Source organism: Dermochelys coriacea, chromosome 3 (assembly GCF_009764565.3).
Source record: "Dermochelys coriacea isolate rDerCor1 chromosome 3, rDerCor1.pri.v4, whole genome shotgun sequence".
Lineage (NCBI taxonomy): Eukaryota > Metazoa > Chordata > Testudines > Dermochelyidae > Dermochelys > Dermochelys coriacea.
The window spans coordinates 9574257-9593160 of NC_050070.1; the positions used below are offsets into that span (position 1 = coordinate 9574257).

At 45.0% G+C, this 18904-nt stretch overlaps 2 protein-coding genes across 3 annotated transcripts in view; one reads left to right on the forward strand and one right to left on the reverse strand.

The window, feature by feature from the left end:
- The window catches only part of BLK (BLK proto-oncogene, Src family tyrosine kinase), a 150456-nt gene that overhangs the window by 30363 nt on the left and 101189 nt on the right, over positions 1 to 18904 (forward strand). The gene's annotated exons all lie outside the window — the stretch shown is intronic.
- FAM167A (family with sequence similarity 167 member A) overlaps positions 1 to 18904 on the reverse strand; it is a 29447-nt gene that overhangs the window by 4338 nt on the left and 6205 nt on the right. Inside the window, exon 2 of the mRNA XM_038396323.2 lies at positions 8876 to 9433. Coding sequence (XP_038252251.1) covers positions 8876 to 9250 — 375 coding nt within the window. The 5' untranslated portion in view covers positions 9251 to 9433. The remainder of the gene's footprint in view (positions 1 to 8875; positions 9434 to 18904) is intronic.

Consider the following 18904-nt stretch of genomic DNA (forward strand, 5'->3'; position numbering starts at 1 on the left):
TGGGAGATGCTATTCTGCATTATAGTAGATCTCACGGCTTAGAAGTTGTTTCCTGATATCTAGCCTTGAAAGGTGGCAGATTCAAAAAGCATAAAAGGAAATGCCCTTTCACCCAACACATTATTACGGCTGTGGAACTCATTGCCACTGGATATCGTGGGCCAAAAGATTAGCAAGATTCAAAGAGGGATTGGACATTATATGGAGAATAAGAATAGCCAGCGTTAGATTAATAAATACCAACAAAATAAAGAGTTTTGGAAGGGAAATAAAAACCTCAGGCTCTGGGGCTTAGGCCAGCCTGTGACTATTGCAGACCAGGCTGAGATTGAATGTGGAGAGCAAATTGTGTCACACCTGCCAGTTGTGGGGTTCTTACACCTTCCTTCTAAATGTCTTGTACTGGCCACTGCTGGAGACAGGATACTAGACTAGAGAGAACCTGCATCTGATCCAATCTGGCCATTCCAAAGTTCCTAAATGTTGTTTTAAGAACATAAGAATGGCCATACTGGGTCAGACCAAAGGTCCATCCAGCCCAGCTGTTTACCGACAGTGGCCAATGCCAGGTGCCCCAGAGGGAGTGAATCTAACAGGTAATGATCAAGCGATCTCTCTCCTGCCATCCATCTCCACCCTCTGACAAACAGAGGCTAGGCTTTCATCAGTTTCAGTCTGCTTCTCCTACCTGGTACCTCTTAACCACTCTCTCTCTCTGGGGCTTGCCCTCTTCAAATACTTGTAGATGGCTTTCATTTTCCAACCTGGGGCCTGCTTCCATGCCCACGGGAGTTAGTGGAAAGACTCCCATTGATGTCAATAGGCTTTGGATCAGGCCCTTGGTGGTTTTCTGGCCAAGCCAGAGCACATTCAGCCACACTCTGACACCGATCTAGCTCTTTTCATCTTTTCCCATAAGTCAGCTCCTTCAGGGATGTTTACGCATCAAAGGCATGTATTTGTGGTGACATGAGGCCATGTTCCACTCATGTGGAGTTGGCTCGTGATACACAAAGGAAACTCAGGCATCACCAAAGGCGTGTTCAGTCTAAAATAACCATCATCACAATGGAACTATGGCAATTTACAGGAGTGTGAATCTGCCTCTATATAGCTCATTTCCCTGATGTGATGATTTTCAAGGGTACTGAGCACCCACAGATCCCATGAACTTCAACTGCAGTTCTGGGTGCTCAGTAGCTCTGAGAATTAGACCCCCCACCTCCGCACTTACAGAGCACCTTTCCCTGGAGGTTCTCAAATCTCTTTGAGACCAATTGATCACTCCCTCCCCATGAATACGAAGGGCTATGTATCAGTGCTGTCCCCATTTTACAGATGGGCAAACCATGGTGCAGCAACATTGGAATTGCTGATCTCTGTGCCATCTAGGCAGTTCACTTGTCACTGATGGGAGACCGGACCAGATCTGCAGAGGAAGGTTAAGTGACTTGTCCAAGATCACCCAGAAAGTTAGCAGAGCTTGGGGCAGAAACCAGAAATCCTAACTGTGCCTCTGCTATTCTAGTTCCTAGTTGACAGTAATGGAAACACCTAATCCAAGTTTGACAGAAGGCACTGTAAATTATGAATGACCTCCGTTATAAAGGGACACTGTCAGGTAGACAGAGTTCTACACAACTTACTGGAAAGAGTGAACAAGGCTATTGTTTACGTGTCAGTGGCTACAGTTGTTTTTCAATTTAAACAATAAAACCAATCATAAATACACAGGTAAACAGCCCAGCTGTGTGAAGAACAAACTGACAGCATGATTGGTGAACAGTCAATTGGATATTCCAGAATCCAGTTCAGAAGTGGCAGGTAAGAAATCTCTTTCAATATGATTTCTGTTTTGAAAAGATCCATTTACATTTAAAAAGGTAGGAGAGCAGAACACCCCAACTGAACCCTGTCATATAATCAGAGGGGCGTGGATCTTATTTTATCATGGAAATCTGGAAATTAGAGGTGGAAAAGACCAGCTAGCACAACTAGTGCCTGGTTCTACTTCTATTGAAGTCAAAACTCCCGTTGACTTCAACAGTGCAAGACTGAGCCCTGAATTCCTGCCCCTCCCAATGCAGGATTATTCCTTAGTGTCGATTTATTCTCATTTTAAGGAGAATTTGCTCTCCTCTTTCCTACTTGCTCAGTTTTCAACAAGGGATGCAGAAATGCCCCACTGGTTTTGTCCCATTCTGAGACCACAGAAGGTATGTGTCCCAGCTATTGGTATATAACCTCCATTTTCATGTGGTGCAGCAGTGAAGTCTCAGTACCTCCTTCCTAACCAAAGGGACGCATCCTGCTCACCCTCACCAGCTCAGAAGGCCTTTATCAGACATTTACAGTGGAGAGCACATTATAATAGAGAGTTCCATGGACCTACCTCTCTTTCCATTCCCATCCATGCAGATCACTCCCCTCTCAGTGCAACCCATAATAGTCCTGTCCATCTAGATAAGGTACTTATAAAGTCTCCATTATGGTAGTATCTGAGCACCTTGCAATCCTTAATGTAAGTGCTATAAGCTCAGTGTACAGGTGGGGAACTGAAGCACAGAGAGTCTGAGCTTGTCTACACAGAGTAGGGGCTGGGGGCAGGGTGCGGGAATGAGTCCACATTAACTTTAGTTAGCACGCACTCCATTGACTTGTGTCTATACAAAATTTGTTAGTCTCTAAGGTGCCACAAGTACTCCTTTTCTTTTTTTGCGAATACAGACTAAGACGGCTGCTACTCTGAAACAAGGAATACAGTGTACTAACAGGCCAGTCAATCCATGTTCTGTACTCTGCTTTGAAAGCGGATTAAGTTCCTTGTTACAGCATCCCACATTCTAAGTTAGTGTCCTAATCACTGCACTGTCATTCCTCTCTGCTTTTAACGATAGTTAGTACTTCTGTGGGACAGTAATATTAGGAAAATATTTCATTTGTTTTAACCTCTTTCCATGGCATACACCCGATGGAAAGAAAAAGAAACCGGCACCATAGGAGCAGCCAGCTCTCTGCACACCACCAGCAAGGACCATCATTTGGGAGCCTGTGCCCCTCGCTTCAGTGGAGCCAAGGAGGGGGCAGACCACAGAAAAGCTGCTCCAGAGAACTCCTGTGTGCCATAGGGTGATATTTCCCAGCATCTCTCTCTGTTGCAATGCAGATCAGGGCAGTGGGAGGAGAATGGTCCTGGCCAATCAGGCTGCAGCTGGCTGACTGAGTTAGAATTGAGGTACACTGGTGGGGCAGCGGATGGCAGTTTGCATTGCCACGGCCCATGCTGTCATAAAGAGAGAGCTTTGCTCGCCCAGGCTGCCAGTCCGGCATCTCTCACTAAATCCAATCTCAGAAAAACCAAAGGACTCCTCCCATCCCCCCACAACACCAGCACGATCTGCGATGAAGTGCATGTCAACAGTGATCCTGCTCAAGCTTCTTCTTCCGAATTCAGTTTAGTGCCCATTTAGCTCATTTTGGGAGCAGAGGCTGGGATAAAAATAGGCCCATTTGGAAACCTGTTGCAGAGTAACAGAGCTTTTGATGTGGATGAGAAATTGATCTGAAGTGGAGACACCAAGGATCACTAAGGTTTAGATACCATTACTGCCTTTTTAATTAGGACCTGAGCCAGTGCCCACTGAAGTCAATGGGAAGACTCTCAATGACTTCACTAGGAGTCGGCTCTACCTTAGTAAATCTGACCATTCACAACAACTATATTCACATTAGAACTGGGTGAAAATTTTTTGGACTAAGCTTAAGTTTGCCGAAAAATGAAGATTTGGGTTGTCCGAAAAATGTTTCAAATTCATCTCAAATTTTCCAAAGCGTTTGGATTGCAAACCAAAGCAAAACAATTTCCAATGAAATAAAAATGTTTCATTTCAACATTTTCACTTTTTTTTCTTCCACTTTCTTCTCCACGCTGCCACACCCTCCATGCCAAACAGCTTTACTGCAGGAGAGGACCTGGCTCCCTTCGTCTGTCTGAACCTGTTGGCCGATCCATGAAAACAACTACATATTAAGGGTCAAAGTCCATTACTTCAGTCAGAGCTAACCACATCTGTGAGCAGAACTTGAATCTGTGGTGAGGGCAGATGTTGGGCCTTCCACCCTCAGGACACTGTTTAATTTACTCTGCTTTGTAAATACCAAGAAAAGCCAATGTTGCAATGTTACTTAGGCCATGTCTACACTACAAAATTAAATCAACCTAACTTATGTCAGCAGTAATTACATTGCTTGTGTATGTCTAAACTTTACTCCTTGTGCCAGTGTGCATCCTCACCAGCAGCGCTTGTTTCAATTGTACTGTCAGTGTGGGGCATTGTGGGAAGGCTCCTGAAAGCCAGTAACAGTTGACGTAAGCAACACAGTGTCTACGCTGAGACTGTGTCGACCCAACTACATTGACCTTGCCTCTACGCCGCTCATGGAGGTGAAGTTATTAAATCGGTGTCGCTGGACAGTTACTTCAGTGGGAACAAAATGTAAGTGTAGACATTTCCATAGGCAGATCGACGTAAGCTGCCTTGCGCTGACCTAACTCTAGTTTAGACCAGGCCTTATTTTCTATGGACCCACTCCTTAAGCCTTTACTCCCATTGATTTAACTGCTGGTTTTCATTGAGCGGGGAATTTAGGATTTACTCTATGATATTAAAGGATCTTTAATCTGATTTGAATACTCAGAGCTGGTCAGAACTGTTCACCTAGCACAAAGATCAAACATGGGAATAATTTCCAGGGCTCGAGCATGCTGGGACTGAAAGTTGTTCAACCCCTCGAGAAGTTTGTAACGTGCTGAGCTGCACAATTTGCAGTTACAGCTGCAAAACGCGCCTTGGGAGGGAATTTGCATTCCAGACTCTATCCGACTTTAAAGGCCAGATGGTCAACTGGTGTCAATTGGTGCAACTCCATTGACTTCAGCAGAGCTGTACTAATGTACACTAGCTGAGGGGCTGGCCCTAATGTGTTATAATGTGATTCTGAGTGAGTGCTATCTCTTCCTGGACCACTGGAGCTGAAGACCATGAATATTTCCCCTAAATTTGCAATAAGGTCTTGGATTTGCCCCTTTGGCCTCTCTGATTGGGCCTGTGACCTGTGGCCTTGCGGAGTCAAACTTGCTCCTTTTGAGGAGCTGAAGGATATGCCTTATGTCCCTGGAAGAAATCATGTGTTCTAGATTTGCAGCAAGGGCTTAGCTCTAAGCTAGAGCTTTAATTTTATATCTGGGCACTTTTAATTGACCCGTTTCTTGGCTGGGTGTCCCCACATGCGTGTGACTTTGACCCCTCAAGGGTGAGATGAGCACCACCTGCTCTAACGTTACTTCCAGGGAAGGCCGTTCTGGCTAGCACAGAATGCAGATGGCCACTTTGTTGCTCAGGGCAGACTGGCGAAAGCCAATTAGACTGCTGCTCTGTACTCTGCTGCCAGGTCAGTTCCAGAAGGTAGTTAGGATGCTGATTACGCCCTAAATTGTCCGTATCCCGAGTTCCTCAGAAGTTGCCTCTCATGTGATGCCCTACTGCTGCACCTGCATTCAGCTGGAGTGGATGTCCCGGGATGGAGCTCACGGAATTCCCAGCTCCCTTTCTCTGTGCATATAACACAGGCCAGGAGTACTTATCGCTCAGCTGGTAGCACGCCAAGGCCCACGGGGTAGGGTGTTGGATGGCGTGCCAAGCTCCCCAGGGCAAGATGTTGTCAGTGGCAGGCCCTCTTTGCTCGGTATTTGCTCCTGCTAGAAGTACAGGTAAACCCAAGTCTAGCCACATCTGGAGGCAAATTCTACCCTGAGAGTTGCAAGTATAACGGCCTTTCACTGAGGCAGAATTTGACCTGTAAGATGAAATCCTAGCCCACCAAAGTCAATGGTTGCTTTGCCATTGATTTCAGTGGGGCCAGGATTTCACTCTTAGAGCATAGTATAAGATGGGTATTTTGTTTGTTAGGGCATTTTGCTAACTTCAAGCCTTGATATGCTCTAACAGTCTGCTGGCAGCTGTTCCCCATCTTTGGTCCATTCTAGGCGGGGATGAAGTGGCATGGTGAGTCAAAAACATGCTCTTTGTTTCAGGGAAATTCTTCTAAATTATGTAAGATGCAGTCAGATCCAGTGATGAGTGTCTTGTAAGTTCCCATGGGTATCAGTAGGAGAGTGGGACATGTAGATAGCTCTTTTTCTTCTTTTTATTTTATCTTTCTCTGTTTATTTACCACTTTTATCTTTCATCACATTGTGTGCGTCCACCCCCAAACCCAAGACCCAGATTGGAACAACATAGCGGGGCTCAAAATAAATCTCTACCTGTGTAAAAGGCAGAATCCAAAGTCCAGATGCAAATCCTCTTGAACTTGGGGCTTGGAAAATGAAACTTGCACCTTGCCATCACTGGGCCTGTTTAGATCTGTTTTTCAGATTAAGGTGATTGTGGAGTGATGTTTGAGTCATAAACCCAAATTCGACATGGATCCTAATCTGAGGCAATGTGCCAAGATTTTCTAACATGACTAGTGATTTTGGGGGACCCAACTTGAGACTCCTTAAAGAGGCTGATTTTCAGAAAAGGGCCAAGCACCTGCATTCTGAAAATCAGGCCCCTGGCAAGTGTATCAAGCTGGACACCCAAAAACTGAGACAACCAAAATCACACATCACTTTTACAAATAATTTATATACAGGTAAACCAGCGCTGGGCAAATGCAGTAATATGTATGTGTGAATATTCTTGTGAATGAAACTCATTAAGTCATGTCTATTCATTTATTTGCCAGTATTCAGGTGGAGAAAATTTTATTCACAAGATTTTTTTTCTTGTGGAAAGCAAAGCACTAGTGAAAATAAATATTCACAAGCACACTCACACCCAAAGTGCTCTCACAGCCATTTAGAAGAGACATTATGATTATTACTGCAAATCTGGCAAACAAATATGAATGTTGGCAGAGTGTTCACAAGCAAACAAGGAACCTTTTCCTTTTATAATGCCTAGGATGTCCAATCAGGCAACAGGAATAAAACAATGTGACTCAGGTGAACAGTCACTTGGCATGAATAATAGAGAATAAATACTCATTGTGAGAATGAGGAAAGGATTGATGGATGGTTAGAGCACTGGAGTCTTGATAGACTTTGGGTTAAGCCTCTGCTGTGCCACAGACTTCCCATGTGACCTTGGGCAAGTCACTTAGCCTCTCTGTGCTTCAGTTCCTCCATCTGTAAAATGGGGATAACAACATTGCCCTACAGGAGTTTTGTGAAGATAAATACATTGAATGTTATCACTCCCTCAGATACTAGAGTAATGGGGACCATAAAAAACCCAAAGACAGATAGACTATCTCATGAGGCTAACATCTTTTCTCACAACCAGTTTGTTGGAATAACCAATCCCTGTGTATTAATTGTCACCTGTAATTTGCAAATAGGCAAAACAAAAATAAAAAAGGCTACAGTTCATCAAAGAGATTGTTTGCTGTGTAGAGTTTTCGCATCTTAAACCCAGTGGCAGCCCAGATGGTTGGATAGAACCCAGTGGCAGCCCAGATGGTTGGATTCAGCTCCAGGTATGACCTTGTAAATAATGATATCATACAACCTTACTGTCCCCAGACCACCCCCTGCTCCTACCAGAGAAAGAAAAACCAAAAAAGATTGTTCACTGCTGTAACGAGTGAACCCCAAAGACAGAATGTACCAGACCAGTGGTTCCCAGACTTTCTTCCACCAAGGATCCATTTGCCATCTGACTAAATTCCCCAGGCCCGTTTCATTTTTTATACATAGATTTCATGTTCTTATTATTCTCTTTGTTGGGTTAGTTATTATTTATTATTTGATCCTTGCTGATTTCATAGTCCCTTTCAATGGTAGATACATATTTCTTCTTAATGCTTCCACATTTTAACCACTGATCCATTTTTGTCTACAAATTCATGGTCCATTTTGGTCAATTTCACGGTCAGAGGATTTTTTTTAAATCGTAAATTTCATGATTTCAGGTATTTAAAGTTTAAATTTCACAGTGTTGTAATTGTAGGGGTCCTGACCCAAAAAGGAGTTGAGGAGGGTTGCAAGGTTATTGTAGGGTGGGGGTTGTGGTACTGCTACCCTTACTTCTGTCCTGCTGCTGGTGGTGGTGCTGCCTTCAGAGCTGGGTGCCCGGCTGAAGGCCACCCTTATTTCTGCAGCGCAGAAATAAGGGTGGCAATACTGTGCCCCGCGTAAAATAATCTTGTGACCCCCCATCCCGCAACTTCCTTTTGGGTGAGGACCCCCAATTTGAGAAAAGCTGGTCTCCCTGTGAAATCTGTATAGCATAGGGACAAGCATACAAAAGACCAGATTTCATGGGGGAGACCAGATTTCACGGTCCATGAATTTGGTAGGGCCCTACACATCACCCTTATTTTCACTTTAACTAAAATTATATTGGTGGTGTAGTCATGGACAGGCAGGTCCTGCTACTACTGGAATGCCCCCACCAGCATGAGCTTTCCTGTACCCGTGTGTGAGGTCACAAAGTGCAAGGACACCATTTTATTCTCAAAATGGTCTCCTCTACACAGTGTGACCTTGCACAAGAAGATGGTATCCTCTGAACAGGATGACCTTACATGTACGGTGAGACCACACTGTGGAGAGGACGCCCTTTTGAGAACGAGATGGTGTCCTCCTTGTGGTAGAAGTGTCATAACACTGTACCAGTGCATTCCAGCCCCACTGCAGTACTCTGGCTCAAGGGGCGGACCCCCACATAACCCATGGCAGACCCCACTTTGGGAACCACTGGACTAGACAGTCACTTTAATTTTCTCTTTTAAGACCATTATCTTTCTTGGAAAGCAAATCACTTACCAGTTCCTTCCTGAGCCAATTCAGAGCTTCCTCAATGCTTTCAAAGCCACTTAGTTTCCCTGAAGTAAGAATCACCTTCTCCTGGGAAGAACTCCCTTTGAGATGCACCTGCACCTTTCTGAAAGGGATGGCTTCCTCAGTGGCCTTTTTTTCTTCTTTAACCTCTACCTCCGCAGAGGGCTTGGGGCTCTTCCACGTCTGGTCCTCAAGTTTGGCTTTCCACTCCAAGTAGGAAGGGCGCCTGGTCTCCAGTCTCAGTTTCTCCGTCAGAGCCTTCAGGCTTCGCAGGTGGTCATGTGGGGGTGTGGCATTCTCAGAGGAGGCATCTGCACTGTCCACCACCTCTTCTTCTATTTGGATTCTGGGCAAAGACATCCTCTTCTGTAGTAAAATGTTATAGAGGTTGATTGTAAAGTTCAGGGCAACAGCAAAACTCAGGGAATCCTTCTGATCACAGCTTCCATCTGTTGACTTGATGCACAAAAGCAAGCTCTCATAAGCCAGCCAGCCACATCAGCTGCTTCTCCACTCTGGTGTCACTTTAATTATGGAAAACACCTAAAAATAACAAACAATTGTTTTAACTGCAAGGAAAAAAAAGGGAATGACAGCTGAGTAACAGCTCCTCCTAAAACCTGGCTGGAATGCAGCATGTGAAAGCACATTATAAACCACTGTGCAAAGCTCTTCCTGGGTTATGTTACTTCACTACAGATTTCTGACGGTTTTCTTAGGCAAGAATTAACAAGCTCTAACTTTTAGAGAAACCTTTGTCATGAAGATCTCTCAATTCTTAAGCTTCAGGCCATAATGAGGTCAGGAAGAAAGCCTAATCCCCCTCTAGTGATAGCATAGTATTGCATATCTAGATGCATTCTGGAGGTTTTACACCTTCCTCTGAAACATCCAGCATTGACCATTGGTGAAGTGAGGCTCTCGATCAAACAGGCTCAGATGAAGTAAAAACTCAGACTTCCAGTCAGAATTCAAGCCAAAGGGGGTTGGGAAATGTTTGATTAACATTTTTTATTCCAGCCCAGTTTTTCAGACTTTAATGTTTCAGATACAAAGGATTAGGTCTGTTCAAGCATCTGAACTTTTGGTCCCAAGCCATAATATTCAGATCTAGCTCCTCATTTCAAAAGATCAGGAGGAGGGGACAGAGTTTGGCCTGTTATAGATAAAAGGGGTGACTGTGACATAAATATCTCCAGACTGGGGTTCAGACCCCAAATCTTTCCAAAGTTCAGTGTGTTTGGACCTGGCGTTGTGGGTTCCTTGTCTTCTCTGACATAAACACAGAGCAATCTGTATACTGAAAAACAGAACAAGACCTAAAACCCTACCAAAACAAAACACTCCACTGCACCCTTTCCTCCCCTTGGGAAGAGGCAGAGAGAGCAAACACATGACAGGTGTTAATCACGTCGCTTAATGAACGTACGGTGATGGGCGCAGTATAAGGGCAGCTGTAGAATAGAACAGGATTGGGAACAAACCTTTAAACTTTGAAATTTCACATAGCTCCACTCTGCTCACACACCTCTTCATCTGAGACTAACCCTGCACCACCGGCACCTTTCACGTGAGGCTATTAGCATGTTTTACAGACATCACTGTTCTGAGGTAGGCAAGTTTTATTAGTCAGCTGAGATGGCAGTGGATTAAGATGTGGGTTCTATTCTCACTGACTCCCTGTAGCCATATCACTTCCCCTGTTTGTGCCTCAGCTTACCCATCTGTAAAATGGAGATAAATGAGGCTCACATGTGAGATCTAAGCATTACTATTGTTACATGGAACGGGGTGATATTAGGCCCAGATAAGTTAAGTGACTTTCTCAAGGTCATGCGCTAAGTCTGTGCCTGAGCTAGGAATAGATCCAAAGGACTAAAAACACAAAACAAAAATACGTACTGCTGGGTTGGTAGCATGCCCAGAAAGAACGGCCAGTGGATATCCAGCCTTCTAGCTGACTACACTAAATGTTGTAATCTGAGTGATTCAGTCATTCTTCTGCCTGCTATTCACGACCACGAGGGCCACTGTAATTTTGAAATTAAGACCACAATTACTCCTCGCAAATCTTTTCAGCAAAGATTCAATTTAAAATAAACACCAGCAGGCAGCAAGGTTTGCCCCACTGTTGTGTGTCTGCAGGGAAACCGACTTGGAAGCTGATAATATACACACAGACAGTCTGTGGGTGGAGAGCTATTCAAGCGACAGGCTTGTTCCTGCTCCCCAAATTCATGGGAGCTATCTTGGGAGCAGGATGAGGCTGCAAAGCTAGAGTCGATTCAAGCTCGCATCTCTCGGCTCATCTGGATGTCTGATGGAAGCATCAGAGGCTGGCTGTTAGGATCCATGCACACTGCTGAGGAAGGGTGAGTTAGTGGCTAAAGCAGGGTGGTAGGCAATCTGGGTCCAGCTGCCAGCTCTTCCACAGAGTCTCTCTGTGATCTTGATTAAGTCACTCTCACTGGTCGAGATCTTCAAAGGTATCTAAACACCCAACTCCCATTGAAATCAACAAGAATGAGGTACCTATCTACCTTTGAGGATATGGACCTCTGTGATGCAGTTCCCTAGGTGTGAAATGGGGATATAAATACTTATTATTATTTGGATTATGGTAGCGCCTTGCCCTGCCCCCTTTGTGGTCGGTGCTGTACAGCTTCTTTTGTCTGTCTTGTCTATTTAGGTTGCCTAAACTATTCAGAGCAGGCATTGTCCCTCACTGTGTCTGTATGTGGCTAGTACAATAGGATCCTGAAACTACTGATCCAGGATTAGGCCCTTACCGCCAGACAGAAAGTATCAGCTGTCCCTGCACTGGTATTCCCCAGTGGGGAAATGACACTTTCTCTCATTGTCACAGGTCCCTGGCTCAGGATTTTTTCTGCATTGAAAGACAAACCACTGCCATTGCGAGCCTCGAATCTGTCGCCACTCTTGCCCCAAGCGAAAATAGCCAATTTTCACCGTGAAACCTCCCAGGCCGCCCTGTCTCAAAATGTGCAAATAGATTTTTCTTTTGAACAGCAAAGTGTATTATCCCTCCCACCCTTTCCAAATTCAACGCTGACAAAAGGGATTTTGTTCCCGCTTCCCCCCAAGGTACATTCACCTGGGGTCAGAGAGCCAATGCGGAAATGTTTTTGAAAGTTATAACCATGTAAAAAAGTGTGTGGAGTTCTAAGAGAACCAGTTTCGTAACTCTAACCCTAATTTGCTCCAGGCCTCTGGCTAGGATAAACAGAGATCCATTATATCCGAAATCCGGGACCTAAGTTTTATTCAGCCCTTTGCGCTGCCTTCTGCACAGGAGTGAATGCCACCCTCTAAGCACGTGCCACTTCATCAGTGTGATATGGGATATACTACAGCTCATGCATAATATATATCCAAGATCCATGGCAACATGTGACACGTTGTATAGGTAAGAAGGAACAGTAACTAGTACACATTATTTATAGCAAATTATTGAAAAGGCTCTGCCTGGAGAGAATGACTTGGTTTGCTTGGTTAGTGCTGACAGGTGAAAAGAACAGGAGGACTTGTGGCACCTTAGAGACTAACACATTTATTTGAGCATAAGCTTTCGTGAGCTACAGCTCACTTCATTGGATGCATTCAGTGGAAAATACAGTGGGGGATTTATGTACATAGAGAACATGAAACAATGGGTGTTACCATACACACTGTAATGAGAGTGATCACTTAAGGTGAGCTATTACCAGCAAGAGAGCGGGGGGGGGGAGAGGGGAGGAACCTTTTGTAGCGATAATCAAGGTGGGCCATTTCCAGCAGTTGACAAGACCATCTGAGGAACAATGTGTGTGTGTGTGTGGGGCGGGGGGGGATAAACATGGGGAAATAGTTTTACTTTGTGTAATGACCCATCCACTCCCAGTCTCTATTCAAGCCTAAGTTAATTGTATCCAGTTTGCAAATTTATTTCAATTCAGCAGTCTCTCGTTGGAGTCTGTTTTTGAAGTTTTTTTGTTGAAGAATTGCCACTTTTAGGTCTGTAGTCGAGTGACCAGGGAGATTGAAGTGTTCTCCAACTGGTTTTTGAATGTTATAATTCTTGACGTCTGATTTGTGTCCATTTATTCTTTTACATAGAGACTGTCCAGTTTGACCAATGTACATGGCAGAGCGGCATTGCTGGCACATGATGGCCTCCCTGGCCCATAAATGAATATGGCTTTAGCCAGCATTCCTTGTGCACCTGTTGAAATCAATGGGCCTTTGCAATGAGCAGATAATGCTCTGGTTTTATGTTCCTGCAACGGGTTAAGAAGAGGGCATTTCGTGAAATATGAAGAGAGCGGAGACTCACTTGGCTGATTTTTAGAACAGATAAGAAAACAAATCATGTTATTGCAATGCACGATTCAGCCTGTGGAACCTACTGCCACATGATATTACTGAGAAAATAGTAAACTCTGAAACAGATTTGGACATTTGTGAAACTGATAACTATAGCAACTGCAGTAAAAGCAGCTAGCATAACAATATTCAAGTGCTTTCAATACTCATGACATAGGGTGTAAGCTAATTGCCCCCTGGGAACAGGAAGATATTCCCTGCCCCCAACAATGGCATTGCACTACACGATGAGATGCATTGTGGGGGTTTTATACTTCCTCTGAAGCATCTGGCATTGGTCACTATTGAAAACAAAATGGTAATCTACAGTAGTTGGTTTCAGAGTAGCAGCTGTGTTAGTCTGTATTTGCAAAAAGAAAAGGAGTACTTGTGGCACCTTAGAGACTAACACATTTATTTGAGCATAAGCTTTCGTGAACTACAGCTCTGAATGCATCCGATGAAGTGAGCTGTAGTTCACGAAAGCTTATGCTCAAATAAATTTGTTAGTCTCTAAGGTGCCACAAGTACTCCTTTTCTTTCTACTGTAGTTGGGCCATTGATCTGTTGCAGTAAGCATGGCTATTCCTATATTTCTAACTGTACAGCTTTAGCCTTTGAATATTGTTACCCTAGCTGCTTTTACTATCCAAGTCAGTTTCACATCTGCCTCAGTAATATCATGTGGCAGTGGGTTCCGCAGGCTAACTCACACACTGCATTAACATGGTTTTGATAATGATATTAATTAGTCATTTGCAACCTAATGCCTTATCCTCTTCAGGAAAGCGATGCGCTCAAGTCCTTAATATAACTCTGGAGAGATGTCAGGAGAAGCTTCCATTCTGTAGAATGACTCAGCTTCCCTCTTGCCTTCATGTCTAAGGCACAGAGGGAGGAGGGATTTGGGGGATGTGGAACCTTCCACTTGCTTTGTCAAAGCCCATTTGGCTGACAGGTAATAATAACATTGCCATTATGAGTCAATCAGGGGCTGATGAAAGGAAATGTAAAGTGCTGAGCTACGAATAACTCCATATTAAACAGTGCAGTTCATGGCCTTTTACACTGCCGTATAATGGAAGGGGCATTTTAAATGACCTACTTTAACCCTTTCCCCACCCGACAGCTGCCCCGTGGCTTATGCGACATGGCCCACATCTTGTCTTATTTGTCTGTAGAGCACAATGCCTGGCAAGGCATTTTGCACCGCTAGCTCCCAGTGACTTCAGTGGGCATTCAGCACCATGGGAGGTCGAGCGTCAAGGAACCAACAGGTTAATTTTATTGGGTTGGATTTTTTGGAGGAGAAAAAAAGGACACAGAACTGAGATTTGGTTAATATTCTGTATCAAATGGAGTGATGTGCAAAGAGCAAAGTATCCCTTTCATTTCATTATGTTTGATGGACAGTACATTATGGTATTTCCCTGTATTGTTCTGAATGAACAGCATGTGATTCTAATAGCCTTTATTAGTCTACTCATTTATTCTTTGAGAAGAGAAGAATATATCAAGCTGTAAAACCCTAGACTTCCCTGGCCCGAAGAAAGGACTTACATAGCTCCTTTATTGAAGAGCTCTCCAAGTTGCCTAGTGGAGTGTGCACTGGACTGGCACCCAGGACACCAGTCATCTATTCCCAACCTTGAGCAAAGCACTTTACCTCAGTTTGCCCCTCTTTAAAATAGTGGTAGTGATACTGACCTCTGCTGCAATGTGCTAGCCTGGTATCATTAGCGATAAAAAATAGGGGTGATCTATGCACAAATAGCAAATAATGTGAACGTAAACTGATTTCAGAGTGAGGCTATGTAGGGACACTCTGATTTCAGAATCAAATATTGTCAATTGTCAAGTCAATTGTTTGAACCAACATCAATTTTTGCTACTTTTATTCCAAAATAAATGACTCCCCCTCCCCCCCGCAGACTTGCACCAAAGTAACTAATTAGGTTTTAGGAAACTGACTGAGTTAAACTGGTGCAAGTCTGTGTGTAAACCAGACTTCCAGGCCGGATCCTGGTGAGAAAAGCAAAGTCCATCTGAATGATTATTATGATTTATGGTTTGTATTGTGGTGGCGCCTAGAAGCCTCGGTCGTGGACCGGGACCCCATTGTGCTAGGCACAGGGCAAGCACAGAACAAAAAGATGCTCCCTACCCTGAAGAACTTAATGGGTCTTGTTCCACATGAGGACCATCGAGGATGGAAATTTTAGCTGCCACTGGCCGGGTTACCTGGGCAATCATTCTGTGGCCACTGATACACTCAATAGCAGGAGTTGCAACATGACCCAGGCCCATGGGAGGCTCATATAAGAGACATGGGGAGGCTAAGCCTCCCCAGAAAGGGACAGCCATGCAGGGGGGAAATGCTGTGGATGCGGCGTGCGACACCCCTCTGAAGGCAGCTGGAAGCAAAACTCCAGAGAAGTCGGGGGATCCACATTCTGCCCTTAGCAACTGCGGTTACAGAGGTGGGAGGCATTGCTCACTAAGCAGCTCTGATGATCCAGCCAGAACTTACGTCACTTCTTGCCATGATCCAGCCAGGCCTTTGGATTCATGAGGAAGTATCTGTTCTCTCCATGAAAGCACCGGGCAAAATAATTTCAGGGAACAGGCATAGAATCATAGGGTTAGAAGGGACTGCAAATGGATGTCCATCTAATGGACTTTGATCTCCGCTGCATGGCTTACAATGAATGGGAAACCTGGGCCTCAGATGGAGGAACAAAACATTGCATTGGTGCTGAGAGTCCTGCCTGCCCACTGAAGCCAATGGGAGCAGAGAGTGCTCAGCACTTCTGGCCCCAAACCCATGGGAGTTCCATGCAAACAGCTCTCACGGCCAGTAGCAAGGGAAAACCATGTAATGAAGGGGCTGCTGCTAAGGTGGCCCACCTACTCCCCCTTCACCCTGTCTTGTATGCTGAATTCCCGCCTCTCCATTGATAAGCCATGCCTGCTCGGTGTGGCTCTCTGTCCCCCTCTATGGTAGCTAGGCCAACTAGCAATTGATGAGCCTGCCACAGCCTTGGCCAAGTTAGATGAGACAGTAGAAGCTCATGCAATAAAACCCAGAGGTCCTGGTTTTGATCCCTGCTGCCAACAACTCCAACCAGGAAAGTCAGAGTTACATATGTAGGATCAGTGGAGAAGCCATCTGGGCACTTCTGTGCCTGCTGATTCCCTGCCCTCTGCAGGTTCACACTGTGTCCAAAGAGCGGCGTACAGACAGGAGAGCAAAGACAAGATGCAGAGGGTAGATGGGGAGGCAGGATGAGGGTGACCAATAGAACAGGGTGCAGTTATTTATGGCTGTTATGTAAATATCTTGCTGATTCTTGTGGGTGTATTGACTTTAATTGTACAGATAAGAAGGCTAGGCAGAGGAGCTTCCAATTACAGCTGAAAGAGCTGGAAAATGGGGTGTGGGCATGCTTCTCCCCGGCAGCATATAGGGAGGTGGGTAATTAGACACACAGGCAGCAGCAGTGTTAATTATGTGCATTGTAGTAGCACCTGGAGGCATGAAATGAGATTAGATCCCCATCATGCCAGATACTGTGCAGACAATCACTGCTCTGAAAAGCCCAGAATCTAAATGGGAAGACAGACAAAGGGCTGATTATTAGTCCCATTTTTCAGATGAGGAACTGAGAGCAAGTGACTTGGCCAAGCTCACACAAGGAGAGCCGGGGAGCTGAACTCAGATCTCCTGGGTTTTAGTGCTTTGCTTTAACCACAAGGTGATTCTTTACCAGGATCCCTGAGTGCAGCCCTTCTCTTCTTACATGAGTAGCACCTTCCCATTGATGTCAATGAGACTACTCAGGTGAGAAAGTGTAACCCACACTCCTCCTGGATTTTGTGTTGTGTCCCATCTAGTGGCACTGAGATCACTTAGGGCACATCTTCACTGGCAACGTTAAAGCGCTGCTGGTTTGGGTAGTCGTGGCAGAGCACTGGGAGAGAGCTCTCCCAGCGCTCTAAAAAGCCCACCTCCATGAGGGGCTTAGCTACCAGCACTGGGTGCACTGTCTACACTGGCGCGTTACAGCGCTGAAACTTGCTGCACTCAGCGGGGTGTTTTTTCACACTCCTGAGCGCAAAAGTTGCAGCGCTGTAAAGTGCCAGTGTAGACAAGCCCTTAGAGAAGGAGAGAAAATGAGTCTGCTCTACAGCCCTAGCTAGCAGCTAGTTGGCTTTTAGCTCATGAGGTAGAGGCTCATGCACTAAGCTCCAGAGATCCCCGGTTCAATCCTGCTTGCCGATGACTGAAGTCTGTCGGCCTTACATAAGGGCTGCAGGATAGGGTCCCAATGGCTAGATTTGGCAAGTTTCTGAGTACTCATGATGATAAGGGTGCACCAGTCATAAAGAGATGATCCCTGATTCAAATCATTTACAATCTAAATATAAGACAAGTCCAAGTGGAAGATGATAAGCATCTGGAGGCAGGACAGCAGAGGTGGCTGGAAAACAGATTTTCTGTCTGGCAAAAAAAAATTGAGAATTCAAAAATAAATAAATAATAGGGACAAATAGCTAAAATGTGAACTTTGTTCATGAAACAACATTCTGAACAAAAATTCACGTTGGGTCAAGCAAACCTCTTATTTCGATACATTCAAAATGTCTCCTTTTCTTTTTCCTAATTTTTTTTACATAAAATAAAGTCAATTTCTAAACAAAAGGTTGTTTTGCTGGGAAACACCCCAACTTTTCATTCTGCAAATGTCCAGTGGGACATTGAGGCATTTTTGGAACTTTTTTTTCCCTTTTTTTTTCAAAAAGAAATTTCAGACACTCATGGAAAAAAAAATCAGTTTCGTCAAAGCAGCGTGACCTTTTCCGGCGGCAACCTGTTTGGCTGAAAATTTTCCAGCCAGCTCTAATTTCAACTTCTCAGGTCTTGTTGAAGATGCTCAGATCTCTGGGTGCTCTGCACCTGGCAGAATTAAGCCCTGAAGGGAGCAGTTTTCTATCCCTCCTGAGCCTGAGGTTTGTGTTGAACAATATATGGATTCATCTCCTGCCAAAGGAGGGGGACGAAGTTGCTTCACTCTCTCTAGGGTGACTTACTTCCTGGGTATGTTTGGGGAGGGTGAGGAGAGCTATTGCTTGCTGCTGTCACCAGCTGATCTGCTGGGAGCTGGGAAGCAATGGCTGGTTGCGCTGCACAATCTGCAGTGAGTTTGCTGTGGGGCTGGCAGAGAGGAGTTTGCAAATGTTGCCATAGAGATTAGAAGAGGGCAGGAGGCTGGCTCCACTCTCCCTGTGACCGTTAACAAGCCGCTTTTCCCCTGCATTCATATGCCAGCCGGTTCTTGGTGGAACTGCATCACAGGTGTGCAGGGTGCAGGGTGCAGATGGTACCGATGCTGGGAACAATGGCTCGCCCTTTTGGCCTGTGGTTTCCAATCAGGGATGGGATGCTGATACTCTTGGGTTGAATAGTCCCTTACTCCACAAGTGGCCAATCAATGGGGCTGCTCGTGGAGGAAGATTTCCCTCCGCATGAGGAAAGGTTATCAGAATTCGGTGGCTTTGGGTTGGCAATAGGAGCACATTTTGGGAATTGTGTTGCACAGATCTGTCTCAGTGCACTTATACCCCCAAACATATGCAGCATTGGTGGGACAA